The 18,617-nt window shown below is 47.6% G+C and overlaps 1 protein-coding gene across 5 annotated transcripts in view; it reads left to right on the top strand.

Annotated features, from left to right (window-relative positions):
* PAX5 (paired box 5) overlaps positions 1–17,710 on the top strand; it is a 137,747-nt gene extending 120,037 nt beyond the window's left edge. For 4 of the 5 annotated variants that reach the window (XM_032096910.1, XM_032096907.1, XM_032096908.1 and 1 more), the window contains 2 exons: positions 5,012–5,098; positions 12,428–17,710. In XM_032096910.1, the coding sequence (XP_031952801.1) occupies positions 5,012–5,098; positions 12,428–12,504 (164 nt within the window). In that variant the 3' untranslated portion in view covers positions 12,505–17,710. The other variant, XM_032096909.1, reaches the window with a different exon arrangement.
* The last annotated feature ends 907 nt before the right edge of the window (positions 17,711–18,617 follow it).

The raw sequence follows: 18,617 nt of genomic DNA, 5'->3' as shown, positions 1-18,617 counted from the left end.
TGCAGCAAAAACTCTGAAGCCATGCCAGCAGCCACAGAGGTCTGGGTGGACATGGGGTGTTGGGTTAAAGTGTAGCAAAAAGTCCAAAGCAGTGGTAGAAAACAGCAGGGCTGGCCAGTGGCAGCCAGGCTCCCGCAAGCAGCTGGGAGACGTTCCCTTGGAGATGGGGTGAGGGGGTCGGGGTCCCAGGTTTTCCCCTGAGGCACCCGAGAAGATGGTGAGGGTCCTTTCCAGTGAGATCAGGTGTTGAAAAGGTCACAGTTCAATGGCTGCTCTTATGAGCAAAGGCTCATTGAACGTAAGGAGAAGCAGTGAAGGACAGAACTCTGCAGTGGCAGCAAATTCTCCCCACGGCAGCAGCCCGTCACCAAGACCACAACCATCCCCCCTCTGATCCCGAGAGTGAGAGAGCGAGCTAGGGCCAAGCCCAGCCCCTCACCTTCAGCCAAAATCTCACAAGAGATGGTAGCAAACTGCACCCTTCCCCCTCCTCCTCCCCCAGCCACATCTTTTGTCTCTTAAGTATCATTGTTATGATCTCTGAGGCAACAAATCAGAGAAAATTCCCTGAGAGAAAGAAGAAAAAAAAAGGAAAAATCCTAACTTCCAGCACTCTTGTTGAGCTGTACTGGCTCCAGAGCATCTGATACATGAGGTCTTTTGAGACCTCAGTGTTATACTTGGAAGTGGCATATCTCCTTTGCAGATTATTTGCTCAAATTCTCCATTTCAGTCCAAAAGTACCAGCAGCTGGACAATAATGTTTGACTAGTCTGCTGTGTTCTGCTGGTGTTGTCAAACAGTCCCAAGATTCATGACTGCTGTGCTTCATGGGGCTGCATCCAGGTACTCTGCGTGTTGAATGGTGTCATGCAGTGACAGTGGTCAGGCTTCTTCCATCCTGGGAAGTTTCCACACCTTGGCTGAACATGGCCTCTGTCAGAGCCAGCCTTGCTTTGAGCATCTGCTCATCCTTCTACCTTTCTGCAGGGCAGGAAGTTTTCCATTACCCTCCTGCCCCGTGCCTAGTACTGGTGCAGGGATGCGCCTGCATCCTTCCCATTCCCTGCAGTGGCAGTTCTCTACAGCCACAGCACTGTGAAAAACATGGTGATATTTCTTCATTCATCTCTTAGTTCTTGGGATTTTTACACTCATGCTTTTCAGTTTCTCTGCAAACCAGAAAGAAAACTTTCAGGAAGCTTACCTTAAAACCAAGAAGACTGGTAAATGTGAGTTGATAGTCCCCAGAGAAAAAATGGTGCAGAGTGGACGGTACTGTTTTGCAGCAGCAGATGGTCCATCCACCACCATCAGACTATCTCTGTCCCACCGTCTCAGGGTGGAATGCATCTCCCAGGGCTTGCCACTGGCTTTGTAGCAGCAGTGTTATTGGGAATCAGTCTTTGTTCTTTCCCCTCCTTACCTCTACTTCTGGGGCATGATGGAAGAGTCTGAGCCCTTTTGGGCTACAGCCATATGTGGAGTGTAGAGTCAGGTTTGTGGCAAAGAGGTGAGCTAACTTTGGCAGGAATCCTTTGTTTTGTGTCTTTGTGTTTCAGCGAGGTGGGAACTACTGAGGAGGAGGCTTACCATTTCACATGAAGGAGGGATGTGTCTGATTCCCACCCTTTCCTCATGCTGCGGGCAGGCACTGTGCTCATGTGCGCTACATGCTGCACGTGTGTGCATCCTTGGATGGCTGATCTGTAGTGTTTGTTTTTGAATGGGGCGAGGGCTGTCTGCTAAGAAGTGCTGTCAAGAAGTGTAGCTGATGGGCCTTGGAATATCTGGTGGAATTTGTGAGGCAGTCATGCAGTGTTCATTCATCTAGCTTACTTTCACTTACAACTGTACCATTTGTCTGCCCAAGCCCTGTGGTGGTAATAACAGGTCTTGAGATTTTCTCCCCCACTTCTCCTTTTCCCCTCCCTTCTTTGGTGTTTCTTTTTCCTCTCATTTTCCTTCTTGCCCTCCTTCCCTCTCTCTCTCTCTCTCTCTCTCTCTGCCCCCCCCTCCCCATCCCCCACCCTCCCCCCGGCAAGGCTGATGGATATGCAGAGTATGTTAAGAAGCAAGCAATACTGTCACGGAGCTGATGGTGCTCAGTGACTCCTCGAGCTTCTGGCTGGTCTGTACTGCAGGAGCTTGACACCCTGACCACTGAGGCATAAAAAACAGAGAATTGGAAGCCTCAGCCTGACAGGCACTGGAGCATCCCCCAGAGAGGGTCCACGATGTGTGTCTGTGTGTGAGTGTGGGGAGGAGGGCAGTGGGGATGGTGGGGGAGGAGGGCAAGACAGGAGAGGATGAAACAATGAAATGTCAGCCCATTCCCACCCACAGCCCCGCTGCAGTACTGATAAATGTTTGGAAAGCACTGCTGCCCACTCCATGGCGTGCACAGCATCAGCATGGAATGGACTGAGTCTGTGCAGGTCCAGGAAAACAGGAGAGGGGAGGGAGAGAGGGATGGAAGGAGGGAGGAAGGGATCAAGGGAGAGGAGGAGGGTGGTGGAACAGCTGAAAATGAGGTGTTGTCCAAGGGAAGAATGCTCCCCATTCCGATACAGCTCTTGCAGGCATGCGACAACTCACTGTGAGCTTTATTTCAAGCCTGGGGTGCTCCTGGTGCACAAAGGACAGGACAAGCTCTTCTGTGCACTCCATGCAAACAGCCCACAACAGGGATCTGGGTCTGTCCTGCTATCCTGTCCACTTTGTCCTTGTGTCCATGCACTGCACAGCTCTCAGGGAAGATGTAGCAGCAAGACTCACTCCCATCTACTTTTGTGTGTCATGTCGGTCAGACAGCACAGCTGTTTTGCACAACTAAACCAGGGCTAAATCTTCTAAAATCTCACTTCCCTGTGATGAGGAAGAAATGCAACCCCTGGGGAAGGTGGTGTGTGACAGCCTTCCTGTGGAAGAGGCACCCACAGGGTGAAAGGATTTCTGTGTGCCACACATTGGCAGGAGAATCTGAGCATGATGTTTCAGGACTGGAAAACATTGTGCCTCTCACAAGTGAAGTTCCCAGAGAGACTGATGCCTGTGTGCTTTGCAGGCTCGGGCAAACACCAGAAACACAGAGCTGATCAAGAGATGAGCGGGAAGCCAAGGGGCTATAACAGCCAGGAACAATCAGGGAGGACTCTGGGTGAGACAACAGCCTCAGCTGTGGTGATGCAGAGGCAGAAAGGACCAGAGAGAAGCTGCTGTGTCCTGCAGGAGAGAGATGGATCCCTGACTGGCAGAAGGCAATGGGGATGCTCTTGGCAGTGGCTGCAGTATGTTGAGTGGCTCCTAAAGTCTCTTTCAGCATTGTCAACTTTGCTGTGCCTTACTCTTTTTTGGATGAGCACTCTGACTTCAAGCACTGAAGTCATCTATCATCCATAGGGACAGGAGCAGAGAAGAATTGTAGGTACTCTGTACTTCCCTGGGAAGAAAGGTTTGAAACAGCTCCATTTTTCCTGGCTCATGGTGAATTAATGCCATTGCTTAGAGGCATAAGGAAAACCCACTCTGAACTTGTGAAGAATTGTGGTTGGCACAGAAAGGTGTGGTGAGTGTGGAAGTGCTTCCTGCTGCAGACTTTGAACCTTCTCTCTGTGGAAGCTGTGTTGGGGAAAGAGAGTAGGTTGATCTTGGTAAGTGCAGTCACATGGATCAGAAGGGCTGCAGAAAAGAAACAAGGAAGGGATGCTAACAGAGACTTCCTGTAGCAGACTGGTGATGGGCTGGTCCTGCTGTCAACACATTTAGTCTGCTCATCTTGTGATACAGGTGGAGAGGCAGACTTGTTTTCACTGAAGTAGAATCATGTGGAAATCAAGCCATCCTGGACCTGAGCCTATGTTTTGGTGACCAGAACATCATCCCCTCTTCCCTGGGGCCAGTGTCCCAGCAACTGGCCTAAACCATGGCCACTCACTGGCCAGGGGACCCAGATGTGGTCCCCAGGTTGGGTCTATGGATTGTATGGGACGGGGTGCTAAGGCTGAGATGCTCAGGACATGGTGTCAGAGGTCCACTGCCTAGCTGGGATTATGGCAGCTTCTGGATCTGGGGTTGTGGCTATGCCAATGCCAAGGAGGAAAGCAGGCAAAGGTCATGGCAAGCATCTGCTGTGGCCTGTCAGCCCTCACCTCTTGCCTTAGGAAACATACCCTTTCTCCCACAGTGCTGTGCTCTGCTGTGCTGTGGGTTTATGTATTTGTGTGTGGAAGAGGGAGAAGGGAAGGAAGAAGAAAGAGAGAGAGGATGAAAGCTGTAATTCAAGGAATATTTCCTAATAAAACAGCAGCAGTGTTGGTATTTGCGTGGTGGAGGGGCCAGGTCAGAGCCCCATGGTGCAAGGCTCTGTCCTGAAGAGCTTGCAGCTGAAGTATGAAACAGGTGACATGTGAAGAGAACAAACAGATGGGAAGAGCGGGAGCTGATGAGGAGATAAATAGCCATAATTTTTCAAACCTTCTTTGTGCCTTTGTCTGGAGGGTTCAAATCCATCTGAAACTGATGCAAACATCCCACTCCTTGGATTACAGTGTTGGACAAATATCTGGGACCATGACCATGTTCTCCATTAAGGGTATCCAATATTTAGAAACTGGCTGGCTCATCTTCTCCTGCAGCAGAGACTGTATCTGAACAGCCCTGTCCTTGTATTGTATTTCTCATCCTGAGTCCTGTAGGGCCGGAGAAGCAAAGGCCAGCCCCATCAGTGTGTCCCAGAGGCTTCTCCATCCCTCCTTGTTTCCGTGCTCCTGTAGCAACTTCAGGAGGCCTGGACTGCAGCACAAAAAAGACACATAAAAGATGGCTGCACCCGTTTAATTAATAATTTGCCCACCCATATTCCCCTTCCTCAAGGCAGAGTGTCCAGGAGTGCTTTTACTGTGGCCGCCCGTGGAGCACAGCACACACTGGAGAACCCATTTACCCCAGAATGGTAACTGTCATCTCAAATCAAATGACCTTTTATTCTGTCTTTGTCTCTTTAACTTAGGGAGCGAGTTTTCTGGGACCCCATACAGCCACCCACAATATTCAACATACAATGACTCCTGGAGGTTTCCCAACCCTGGACTGCTGGGTAAGTGGTTGCCCCTGTCTTGAGAGATCAGTGCAAGGTATACAGTGTTTGTCCAGCCCTGAGGTGGGCAGAATGTGTGTCCCAGCTTGTCCTCAGTCCCAATGCTTAGACCCAGAATGGGACTGCAGGTCTCCATTGGGGTGCATGATTGCTCTTGGTTCACTCGCCCTGGCCCAAACGTCTTGTCTTCCTGCTTCTGATAAAATCCTTCCAGAGACATAGGGTACTGCCGGAAAGCAGGACCACCATTTCTTTGAGGGTAAGGGGTCCTGTTCAGACAAAACTTGTGGTGCCAGTTTGCTTACAGCCAGTTGTAAGCTGCACTGCTTCCCATGCCATTGCTGCTTGTGCGTGCATGTGCTTTGCATTTATTCCTGATCTAGTGTTGTGTTTGCTCCCCAGTTGTGTGTATGCCCACTCCATCTCTCCTCAGCAAGAGACCACTGGTGCAGCCTCACTGATGCCAGCATGGTCCCTATGAGCAATGGGAGACAGAAGCCCTGTAACTCCTGCAGGATCATGGCCCTCATGTGAAGGATAAACATAATCCATTTTACACCCCTGTCAAAAGCTGGCCCACTTTGACCTTATATACATGTAGCATGCAGTAATTAGAATTTTTCCCTGCATAATTTGCATGGATGAGGTAAGTAAAATACCAATTAATTGTCATCTCTCAACACAGGAGTAGCATGCCTTAGAGATTTCCAGATTTATGGATGACAGGGCTGTTATATGTGACCTCCAGCAGCGAAATAATTTTGAATTTTTGTCGTACTTTTTTCATCCAGTTTCTTTGTTTTAAGTAATTGAGTCCCCATATAATTGAGCCACCCAGGCTGTATTCATCATGGTTCTTGTCCTTAAACAAATCCTTTGGGAGCAATAGACAGCCTCTGCTTCTCATGCCATGGTGCTGGTATAATGCTGCTATTTGCTGTGCCACATTTAAGGGTTTGTTAGTGCTTCCATCATAAATCAACAGACAGATCTTCAGCTAATATGGATGGGCATAGCTGCACAAAGCCAGGGGAGTCCCCATGTTCAAACCCACTGTTTCCATGGCCACAGCCAGAGGCGCTGGCAGATTTTTGGTTGAGCAGCATGGGGAAGATGCTTTTGCCAGAGGCGAGAGCACACACCATGCTTTCTTCATTTCTCATTCTGCAACTCCTTTTGAATCAGGAGAGATGCTTCAGCAATACTCTGCATCATGGATAGGCCTGGGAAGCCAGATTTTGTGTGACTTTTAAAATTTTCCTGCTAAACTGTTAAAGAAACTGGCATGATACTGAAAATAAATGACAACCTAGCCCTTACCCTGCCCTTCTGCATGAAGACAGGGCTTTTGGAGAGGCTCCTGGGCTGTTTACTGTTTATCCTGCCTATGGGTATCCACCTCCATGAGAAGGGTGTGCACACTATCCGGAGCCATTCCAAAGCCATTCCTGAGCTCTGTGCCACCACACAGGGATGGGCAGTGGCCCTTTGATTCTGTCAGCAGCAGGTTGCACCCATGGCCTGCTCAGCTCTTTATTTGAGGTTATGGGCCTGTACTAGCTCTAAGCATGCTGTCCAGGGTGCTGGGCAAGGTAGGTCCCTGTGATGCCCTGAGGATGCTGGAGATGGGTAGGTCTGGGTCAGCAAAAGACTTTAAAGCAGAGGCTGATCATGAGACAACCACTTGCTGCCAGAACCTTTTACCTGTGCCATTCCCTTTTTTCTGCATTTATCCTCTTTTTCTCATTTCCTTTTTGGATCATGCATTTTGGGGGCAAATTCTGACTCATCTTCAACATATGAGCAGTTGTGGGTATAACATGCTCCTCACAGCAAAGCTCGTTTTCAGGCTAGTGAGGATTTCTTCAGCAATATTTACTCAGCAGCATGCTGTGAACGTGTGTTTAAATGAGGCAAGGGTAAAAAGAATCAGAGACGATCATATTTTTTCAGAAACTTCAGCTTTCTTGAGATTGAAGTGTTTCATGCTATAATGTCAATGGTGATTATTTTTCTTCTTTTTTTTCTGTTGGAAAATGTTAAAATATAGAATATTGGCTTCCTTATTTTTGTCCTCTTCATTATACTTTGTTTCAGCATTAAAAAAAAAAAAAAAAAAAGAAATGGGAATTTTTATTCTGCAGCAAGTCCTAAAGATGAACTTACCATTTCAGTTCAGTCTGGTCACAGAACTGGGGGGGACTGGAGTTTCCTGGAGAGGGAGTCCCCTTGTCTGACCAATGGTAGGTCCAAGTAAAGTGGTATGATCTGATCAAGAATGTGTTTGCAATCAGCTACAGTCTATGGGAGAGATGTCTGTTATGCCTTGCAGAGATCCCTCTTATCCACAGCTCTGCCTTTGTCACTGGAAGCCTGATCCTGCAATCCCTTCTCCCTAGTGCCTGCTAATCCCACTGGTAGTTTAGGTCAAGCAGGAGTCTGTGGCAGAAACTTTAAAACCTGCCCCAAGTCTCCCTGCACACCCAGAAGGTGCTGTGTGATGAGCCTGGGCACACGCAGTGGAGAATAGGTTAATTTGAACTATATCCAGGATGCTTCCACTCCTCTCAGGAGTATACGTGAGCGCATTTAGTAATTCTCTCCTGAGAACAAGCTCTGGCAGTATCAGGCTCAGAGCAGAAGCCTTGACAAAATTAATCAGGACTGGTACATTGCCTGACACAGTTTGTTTTACAAAGTCCTGCTCCTTTCACTAAGATGCAAGTGTAATACTGTAAGCACTTAGCAGCGCCTACATTCAATTAATTCCCTGTACTGGCAAGGAAGAATTGCAGCACAGCAATCACATAAGGCTGAGACCTGTGAAAGAGGAGCTAAAAGGAGAGATGCCATGATTTGCAAGTGGCTGGAGGAAAGGATACTTGGATTGAAAAATTATATGTGGGGGAGAGTAAAGAGAGAGAGATAAGAATGGTGAGAAAGCTTTGGTTTTTAGTCCCCAGTCTCTGTCCTGTATGTGTGGAGCAGCAGGGAGGGGTGTGAGGTGATGTCTTCAGGGGAAGGCAGAACCATATTCATGGCATGTAGACACTGGGAATTGGCTGTCTGGCCTCAGCAAAGCACCAGCTACTCACCATTACCCCACTGTCTGCTCTGCCCTTGGTTCGGTGCTCCTCACTTCTCTGCACCAGGCACCATGCCTCTTCTGCTCCAGCTGTCCTGAAACCAGTGCAGACAGGGGACTGTGCTCCCTCCTATCTGGGGCAGTCTCAAATGCTGTGCCCCACGGCTCTTGGGGAAGAGCAGACAATCCAGCCATGGTCCTCCGGAATGGTCAACAGAAGCAGGGACTGAAGAAGTCAGTTATCTGCTGCAGCTTTGCAGCATCTTCATACTCTTGCATCCTGCATCAGCCCTGGTGGCACCCACACCTCTCTCGGTGTCAGAGACATGACAGACTTGGCTGTGGGGGATAACTCAGTTCCACCTCGGCTGCAGAAAGAGTGAGGACAGGCCCCAAGTTCCTGGAGGAATGTGCTGGGAAGAGGACATAAACCCTGACCACTTGTGTGGTGTGGCTTAGTGGCTGAAGTAGGTGTCTCCATCTCAAAGGCAGACAAAGAGATGAGGGAAGGAACATCTTTTTCCTTTCTTTTTTCACCACATTGTCCTGCAAAAGACCTGCAAGCAGCACAGGGCAGGGATGCACACGGAGGCACATGCATGGGCGCACGGGAGGCAAACGTGCATGTCTTGGGCTGTTACTGTCGGCACATACTGGTGCACATAAGCATAGGATCAGCTCAACATGTGCATGCTAAGGGCAGATAACAGCAACACTGTCTAATGAAGAAAAATTAGTTTTGTGCTGGCTTGTAGCTTTTGGCTCAGTCCTGCTCACTGTGGGTTCTGTTTAATGCAGTGTCCCCGCACACACGCAGATGTGGTCCCTGTGCACTGCTTGGGAGGGTTTGGCTGCGGTGCCGTGTCTGCCAGTGCTGGCATGGCATCATGCAAGGGCAGGGCTAGGAGCCTCTCAATTAGGATTAGATTCAATTTCTCTGTGGGATTCTGTGGAAAGATTAGAGAACAAGTAGGCACTAGAAATGACTGTGTCAAGAAATAAATTGATGATAGTATGAATTAGAAAGGAAAAATGACAGAAGGATGGACTAGTCTGTTCTGGATGGGGGCATGATGACAGGAAGAGTGAGTGCTTTCATTTTTCACTTTAAATACAAGCTTCTTTGATTGCACAGCTGAAAGGCAAACTGGCAAAATCTAACTTGAGAGAAATGTAAGGCCTTTGGAATGCATGGGAGAAATACTGGGCTTTTTGTAGCTGCACTGAGTCAGAACAGCAGTGGAGGAAGAGAGAGTGGGAAAACAAAGGCTCTGACCCATAGAAGACCCCATTTACCCCAAAACCTCAGAAAGCACTGCATCCAGCTCTGGTGGGACCCACACACTGCTCCATGAGTTAGAGTGAAATTGTTTGGTGCCTCCTGTGTATTTTTCACCCCTCTGCCTGAGCTGAGCTGCCGTGGCTAGTGCTAGTGCTGCTGCCAGTGGGGACTGGGATCTCTGCTGACCACCACCACTGCCTGCTTCACACTGACCTCCTGGTGCTGTGATGGGTGAGGACAGCAGGTTCACCTGGCTCTTCACTGGCCTGTGAGCTGTTTTATGTCAAGGTACTGCCTGCCCTGCAGTGCAAAATGATCCCCAAGGACATCCAGGCAGCTGGATTGGCCATGAGGGGACATGGGCCATCAAACTGGGCACCCGCAAGAGGGCAGCCCCCACAGGGCATCCCGAAAACCCCAGCTAGACATGGCATGCACATTTCAAAGTCTGGTGAACTGTTAACTTTTGCCTTTACTCATTGAAGACTGGCCAATTTGACCAGGGAAGGCTTCTGTGCTTTCCATGGATTGAGTTTGGCTGGAATACTAAGTATACAGCATTTAATTTTGGGCTACCCATGAGAATGGTTTTCACTGTCCTTGTGAAGCTTTCCAGTATTGTCTGGGAAATATAGTTCCTGAGGCTGGGGCTTGTTAACCTGATGTCAGTTACCTGGAAGAAGGCTATCTGTCCAGCCCAGGATAGTCGCTGTGGTGCCCTCAGCAGGTAACAAAAGACTACACTTGTGCAAATGTAAATGGAATGATGACCTGCTGAAGGGTTCTGCTTTACCACCATTAGCTATGGCTTAAAATTTCTTACCTTTTAGTAAGTAAACCTAGGTTGGATTGGCTCCTGCCTAGGAGTTTGTGTACAGACATCTTTGCAAATGCTTGTCCTGGCCAGTGATTTCATGCACTCCCTTGTATTATTCTTGTGTATGGTAAAACTATCTTTCTAGACAGCTAGGACCACACTCCTGAAGATTGCTTTACCTTGTTTAAACCCAGCCCTTTGCAGTGGGTTTTCCTGATTTTGGACCATCCTTAGTCACTAAGGATGGCACTGAGGACATCACAGACCCACATGCTGTGTACAAGCTCCTGTTTTGCCACAGCATTGTGCAGAAGACACATTCCAGTAGCCAAAGTCCTCTGTTTCTGACCTCTCAGAGTTGCAGCAGCAAAGTACCACATGCTGTGGTAGAACACTGATCATGACAAAGAAGTTTTCTTCTCTGACTGACTGTGCTGAGCAGTGCATTGCACATACTGTGCAATAGCAAATGCTGCCTGTGCTGTTTTTTTCATGCATCAGCTTGTGCTCTCTTGGAAATGAAAAGCTGGAGGCTCGTGATGAAGCCTGAGCTGATCTCCTGATGTGGCACTCTGGACAAAAGCAGCCTAGAAGGAGCAGCTGGGCTTGCCTGTCAGATTGATCCTGTTGGACCCACAGCAGTGAGGTAGCCCCGCATTTTGCCAATGGTTAAGAGTGACTTTCCATGAGCTTTCTCCTAAGAGTCTGGCTCTGTGATTCTCACTCTGTGCCTGTGATTTTGAATGAGCAGCCTTCAAGTAATCACTCAGGTCATTTTGGAGTGAACAACAAAGCATTCATCTGTAGCTGTACAACAAGAGGAGATGCCAGGAGGTTCTCCAGCCTCCCAGAGGTAGAGGCTTTTGGCGCAGCACAGAGCGTGTTACCAACAGCACCTGGCATGCCAGCTGGGTTCTCCTTCCAGCTCCAGAGGGTGTATAGGGCCATGGTGGTGGAACAGTTGGGGCACTGCCACGCTCAGGCTATGCCCAGGGCCTGGGCAACCACTGGACCTGCAGGAACAAGGTTTGCTAGAGTCTGGGATGGGAAGTGAACTCCTAATAATGCACCTTTGGCTTCACTGCCATTGATGCTTTCCTAAAGTGTTCACAGTCTCCACTGAGCTCTGGTGGAATCACCTTTTCTGGTGGGATCAGCTCCTGATCCTTACTGAAGCAGCAAAAGTCACTGCATCTGCAGCAAAAGTCACATCCAGGGCTTTGAAGACCCTTGACCATGTCTGACAGACTGCTGCTTCATCTGTGTTGAAGGCAGGAAGCTTAGGATGGAAGGCAGCTCTCAGACAGGGCCTCTCATGAAAACAAACCCTGCAGCCCTGACTAATCCGGAACTGTTCCTCACATTGGCTCTTTGTTGCTCATCCAAACCTGCCTGGTGGTCTCAGATGCATGTGTCTGTGCCCTTCCAAGGGGGTTCTTCCACACTATGATATGCCTTACATCCCATTCATGTGAAACTGGTGACTTGCAGACCAAACTGGTAGCACCTTGAAGGGAGGAAACTCCCTTTTTAGGATGGATCAGAGTTGGTTTCATTGCAGGTGTGCTTGGAAGGTTTCTTAAAACTGATGCTGGCTGGACAGATTGGTATCTCTCTAGATACAAATCAAAGACTCTTCCTCATTCAAGCAAACAGTCCAGGTTCCTGGCGATCCTTGGGTTATCATCCTATCTACCAGTGCTTAGCCCTGCAGAACAGAAAATTGCCACCAATATTTTTCAGGCCTTTTCTTGGTAAACAAGTGCTTTCAATGAAATCTTTTGAATGCTTTGGCATTCAACCTTCTCTCCTCCTTTCAAAAGGAGGGAGAAAAATCAAAGAAATCAGAGTATGGTGGTATGTTGGGGTTGAAATATCTTGATTTTCCATTCTGAAAAGTAATTATTTTTGGTGAAATAAATGATGTTTTGAGTGAAGGAAAGGAAGAAGGTGTCAAACAGCAAGCAGCAATGCAAAGCAGTGGTAGCCTCCCTCGCATACAGAATGCACGAATGCAATTTTTATTCTATTTACCAGCCTTTATTGAAGCTTTGGCTGGAGAGCTCTCTGACACCCATTGTCAGAACACTGCAAACTGGCACCTTTCCACCTTTGTCTTCCTCACAGTGGTCTCATCTCTCACAGGCTCCCCCTACTACTACAGCGCCACAGCCCGTGGGGCAGCTGCACCAGCCGCTGCTGCTGCCTATGACCGCCACTGACGCCGGAGCTCATGGCATCGGCACTGACGGCACGCACGTCTGGGACAACTATGACGAGTCATCTTGCTGCCACCATGCCAGCCACTCCAAAAGGGAAGGAGAAAGTACCTAGTAGGAACATGATAATTGAAATTTTGCTCTTTAAATTTGCTGAACTGATTGTTCTATTCATAAATCTGGTTGGGTCTTGAATCAAACAGAGAAACAGGAGGAAGTGGTTCTCCTGAAGCTCTGTGTGGTCAAAAATGCGTGGTAGCTTCATGTTCTTTGCAGCCAGCTGGCTACTGCTTTAATCGCCTGCGGGTGCCATGGCTGTATCTGGGGATAAGGAAGAGGTGTGAGCAGCTCCCCTTGGGACAGCTCCCTCTTGCTGCACACTGAAACAGGCTGTGAGACTCAAGGCAATTTTCTTTCCTTCTTCGTTTTTTTGGTTGGGGTTTTTTTTTTTGTTGTTGTTGTTTTTGTTTTGGGGGTTTTTTTGTGTGTGTGGCAAAGAGAAAATCAGTCTCCTCAATTTTACATTACACAACCACACCACTGTAAATATTTGCTTGTTTGTATTACTGTAAGAGTAGCTTAAGCATAAACAGCAACATTGTACAAGTATGAACTCAAAACACATCCAAAAGTGTGTTTTGAAACTGGTGCACTGATTCAAAGAACTCAGTAAGCTTTAAGCAACTTTGAACCAGGTTAACACTCATTGTGGCTGTATTTTGGGCTGATGTAGTTTCTATATAGAGCATCCTATTTGACAGTTGTGTGTGATCATGCTATATGCTGGTATCAAACACATGGGCAACTGAAAGACATAGGCAATTTTGTGATATTTTACTGCTTAATATTCATTTATGTTCATTTGTCATCATACTAAACACTGGAACAAATTCACTGGTTTCAAGTTAAGCAGCATCCAGGAAGGAATTCCTAAATAACAGTTGAGACCTTGTATGTATCTCTATAGATTGTGTGCTATATCCCAGTCATGAAAACCCTGAGAGGAAGGCAGAGAAATACCATGGTTATGATTTTTGTTAAGTGCATGTACTGAGTGGGGTGTACCAGGCATGAGGGCAGCTGCACTCACTTTCCAAGCCAAGCTGGAGGGGAAGGTGCTTGTTTCGTGGTGTCTGTACATTTCTGTGAAGGCATTGCAGATTCCAGCACTGTAGTCCAGACGTTTTGCCCTGCTAATTCCATGTTTCTTCCCTCCTACTTGAATAGGAAGCACTAATAGTCACGTTTCAATGTGCACCTTGGGGGGGGGGCTAAATTAAGAGAGCAGAGCAGCTACAAATGACCTGCTAAGCAGCTACACCAATCACTGCCTCTCCATGGAGCCAGGAGAACTGCTGATCTCTCCCCAAAGTCTCCCCCTACCCAAACCAAGGCACAGACAAACTCAGCCACATAAGGATGATGGGCATGACCCCATCCCTTCCCTCCTGAGGGCAGTGGAGAAGCTCCCTGGTCCTGATGAGATGAAGATCTGGCTGTAGCCTCCTTACTCCCGACCCAACCGTTCTCATCCACCCAGAGCTGCATGGGCTCTGCTGAGGGGTCCTGTTGGTGCTTGCCTGCAGAAGAAAGGTTGCTGGTGTCAAACCTGAGATGCAGTCCTGTGGATGAACATTCAAGCAGGTATTCACCAGCTTCCAGCTGTACAAGCATTTCTCTGGCATCTGAGTTAACACTATTCTCTCTCCTCCCTTCCCATCTCATCACTTGTACTGCATATCTGTAGTGGCAACTGATCTGCTGAGAAATTCCCTCTGCCACTCCAGTGGCATCTTCTCATGGTATGGAAATGCAGCCATCCCTTCCAAGTTTCCAGGGCAGATGTGTTCCAGTCCTCAGCAGCCACAGAGATATCTAGGTCCCACCAGCTCAGTGACATTTCAGTGTGATGTTCACAGATGTCATCAGGAATTTTAGCCAGTCTTTCAAACTGTGCCCCTAACCCAGAAATAAGTTTTGTGACAAACTTATCAGTGAGATGAGTGCCAGTTTTAATCTTTCAGCACTTAATAATTGTTACACACCTGTTTGTAACAAAAGGAACCTTCTGGAGCCCTACTTTGGGTTCATACCTATCTGAGTACCCCATGATTGCTTGCACCCCTTGGACAATACTGGAAAGGGCATTTCTGTCCCTGGGACCACATGCAAGAGCCTGGCCAAGGGGTGTGCATTGTCTCCACTCTGAGCACGTGCACCTTCTCTGTGAGCTCAGGAAGGGATACAGCTGTCCAGTGCCTTTGCTGAAGAGATGAGAAACAAGGGTTGGCTGCTGGTGTTGCATCTGGAGCAGAGGTGTGCTGAGTTACACCAGCTGTTGGAACACCATCAGGCTTGGCTAAAAAAAGTCTGTGTGCCCAGAGAGGGAACTGCAGCTCATTGGCATGTGAGTCCTTCACCCACTCTGCCTACTCTCCTGCAACCACATTACTTTTACTTGTTTCCTCAGCAGCATGAATTGTGTGACGTACATTAATTCAGATAACATTGAGAAGACCAAACATGAGATTTCAGCAGATGTTAGCATAGTCATGCCAGAAGTGCTTGTATCTGGGCTGGGGACTTAGGCAGGACATGACAGGTGTGCTTCCTCCAAATGGAATGGATGTGTGGATGCCACTGGCTGAAGTGACCCAAAGTGCTCAGGCCTGACTGGCCTCAAGGCTTTCATCAGGACTCCCTGAGGGCAGCCCTTGGCCTGTCAGCCATGGTGGCATGATAGCCTCCATCCCAGGAACTCTGTGGTGCACAGGCAGCTGCTGAGGGGAAACCCAAAACTCCCACCCTTGCAAATGCGAAGAGACTTGTGCCTGACCCATTTCCCAGTACGTGGCAGCCATGGCTCACTCACATCTGCTGGGACATCTTTCTGTCACAAACAGCCAGTAAGAGTTAGACCATGGAGTATTCATACCATGCTGCTGGAAAAGGCACTTCTTGACAGTACGTTCTGTTTTTGAGAAAATTTCACCTGAGATTTACAAACTGCTTTCCTCAGGAAGACTTTCTGTCCATAGTCTTCATTGTGGGAATCCTCCTCCTTGGGAACCATCTCTGAAAGGCACTGTTGGTAGAAGGCGGTCATCTGGGGTTGATGGAGGATTGCCTGCCTCCATCTATCCTCTGTGGCCTCACTGTTTCATGGGGAAGGTGTTAGTGGGTGAGGTGGAGACGGGAAGCAAATGATCCTTTGGGGCTGCAAGGAGGGGAAAGAGCCAGCCCAGTGCTGGGTTTTGGGTGCCCTGCTAATCCTTTACTCAGGTGGGATGCCCTGTAGAGCAGTGAATCATTATTAAACCCTTGTGGAAAACAACCCCATGAAGTGCCTTCAGGCAGTTTCAGCACCAAACTCTGTAATACACTTGGTTAGATGGAGGGTTTTCCAGTACTTGACACTCCAGCAATAATTTTATCAAATACGTTGCTGATACAGGCTAAGAAATGAAATCTGAGAGGTGGAGAGAGACAAAGCTGCTGCAAGACTAAATCAGTGGAGGCCAGAGCCAGGATTGCATGAGCTGATTTGTTGAGGAAACCTTCAGTTAAATGCTGTCAGACTGTGACTATAAAGAAGACAAAAAATGTTGTGGACACTGAGTTTGTGTAGCATCTGTGTCTGAAGGCTCAGTTATGGAGATATTATTGTTAGGCACCTCTACTGACTGCAGAGCTCTGGATGTCTCAGGACCGGATCAACAGATAAAAAGCTTTGTTTGATCACTGTTAAATTAGAAAAACTCTTGGGGCTCTGTGGTCATGGGGCCAGAGAGTGTTTGTTCATTCCATGATGTCTGAGAAGTTCTCTCATTAGACTGGCAGGTGTTGGGACAACATCGGTGCTTGAGGCACTTGGGAGAGATATGGTGAGGAAAGAAACAGCACCAGGGTACATGGAGCTCACAGTCTGTCACCCCTCCTTGACTGCCTGTGACTGAGCCCTCTCGGTGCTGTAGTGTGAGGGCCACGCAGTGGGAGAGAGCAGCATGGTGGGTGAGGGAGCTGTGATGGGCTCACTGTGGCAGGTCCTAGCAACTACTGGATGTTGATAAGTGCTTTGCCATGCTGGTCTTAAGATAATGGGGTTATATTCCTATTTTTCTTTTTCTTTAATTTATGTATTTTACATATCCTTCAGTATGGAGGAGAGAGGAAGCCATGTTATGGTCTTGCTTATTTCCAGATGCGGGTACCCATAGCTTCAAGAGCTGTGGCATGTAGCAGAGTCAACGTGTAGCTGTCACTGGCTGCAACATGGCTCTGACCAAGTGTCCTTCCCGGTACTGCACTTTTTTCTGCATGCATGTGCCAGTGGGAAGCATGAGGTCACAGGCACATGAGGTAGCACAGCACTAGGCTGACCCACCCCATGGCTCTGTCCCAGCAGACTCTGGAAAAACCTGGTTTTTCTTCTGGATTCATTGATGAAATGTTAGAGGATCAACAGCTCTTGGCTAATGTTCCCTGCAGTCTCACTAAGTGTGCAACTGATCGTCCCACATGGGTGTTGTTAGGCAGGGCCAGGTCAGGCAGCCTGCACTGACAGAGGCACTGGGCACACGTTCTGAGCCGCAGCCACTGCCACTCCGCTCTGGAGATAGAGAGCTCAGTAGCAGCACAAGGCTGGGGATGCCATCTACAAAGCCCTGTAGTTCCTCAGACCTGCTCTTCTCACAGGTACATGTTACTACAGCATGAGAAACAAAATTATCTGAAAGGATCAAAACCAGTTATTTTTCTGGTGGAGCTAATGAGACTTGACATGCAAACACTGAGTGAAAACCGTGTCAGAGTGATGCCCTGATTGCTCATCTTGGCATCACAGCTGGCATAGGTGTCAGCTCCAGCAGTGGCCTCACTCACAAGTCCTGTGAAAGGCTCACAGAATGCAGGAGCTCCAAGGTGGGAGCCAGACTGAAAGGACTGAGCTGGACACAGCTGCAGCATTGCTGGGTGGGCAGGCATGCCTGTAGGGATTGCTGTCTACACACTTGTATGTTTGGACACACTTGAGTATCTTAGAAGCTTGTGGGGGTTGTGGAGAGGGGGACCCTAGTCCTGCATTAGCCCCAGGCACCACCCAGCCAGACCTCTGTGTCCAAAGTCTCTGGCTCTGCCCTGTTCAAATAAGGTGGGAAAAATGGCCAGTGGGCATTTAGACCTGCCTTTCCCTTTGCTCAGCCTCCTGTGGGAAAAAAATCTTGTCCTGGTTTTTCACTTCGTAGTGGCCTTTATACATTCCAAAATTATAGAAACTCATTTCATTGCAAATGGAATTCCTTTCCAAGAAAAAAAAAAGAACGACCTTTTTTTCTTACAAACTACTCTGTATTAGGGACTTTTAGCATCAAAGAAATACGTATCTGTTGTATCCACCAAAGTCTGCAATGCCTGCATTGAACCTTACTTCTTTAAAAAGAGAGGAAAAAGAAAGAAATGGAGAAAAAGAAAAGCCGCCTCACCTTGAAAAATACATACAAACAAAAAAATAACTTAAAAAAAATCATAAAAATAACTGTTGAATTGCCTTTGAAAGTAGGGGATAACATCTGTTGCAAAACAGATGAAAAAATGCTTCTTAAAATGTGTATGTTTTGTATTCTTTTTTTCTAGTAGGAAAAGAACAAACTTGAAATCTTGGTGTTTTTTCCTTAGTGCTGTGTGTTGCTTTTGTGTGTTATAATATTTGAATGTAATTACAGCAGTGCCAATTTGCCAAAGACGTCGAACATTATTTTGGGGATTTTGTTTTGGGTTTTGTTTTGGGTAGCCAAAAGGGAGGTGGGCTGGGGATCAGGGGTTCTAAGGCATGGGTCAAAAAGAAGGGGCCGTTTGAAGGGGTTTGTTTTTTTTTTTTTTAAATTCTTTTTCTTGTCAAACTGAAATTTGTGATTTTATTCTAAGTTAAATGGTTGACTGCAACACTTTTTATTTTTAGATTAGTTGAAGAAACATGCAATAAGATTGGCGTAGTTCAATATCTGTGTGTCTTTTCATGAGAGTGACTGTTACTTGTGGACATTCGGTTTTATGTAACCTTTATGTGAGATAATTATTTGTAAATATTTGCCATAATTTTATTGGTTCCTAAAATAAAA

The sequence above is a fragment of the Corvus moneduloides genome, chromosome Z (genome assembly GCF_009650955.1).
Source record: "Corvus moneduloides isolate bCorMon1 chromosome Z, bCorMon1.pri, whole genome shotgun sequence".
Classification (NCBI taxonomy): domain Eukaryota; kingdom Metazoa; phylum Chordata; class Aves; order Passeriformes; family Corvidae; genus Corvus; species Corvus moneduloides.
The sequence above is the reverse complement of the archived record's forward strand: the minus strand, read 5'-3'. Positions and strand labels throughout refer to the sequence as shown.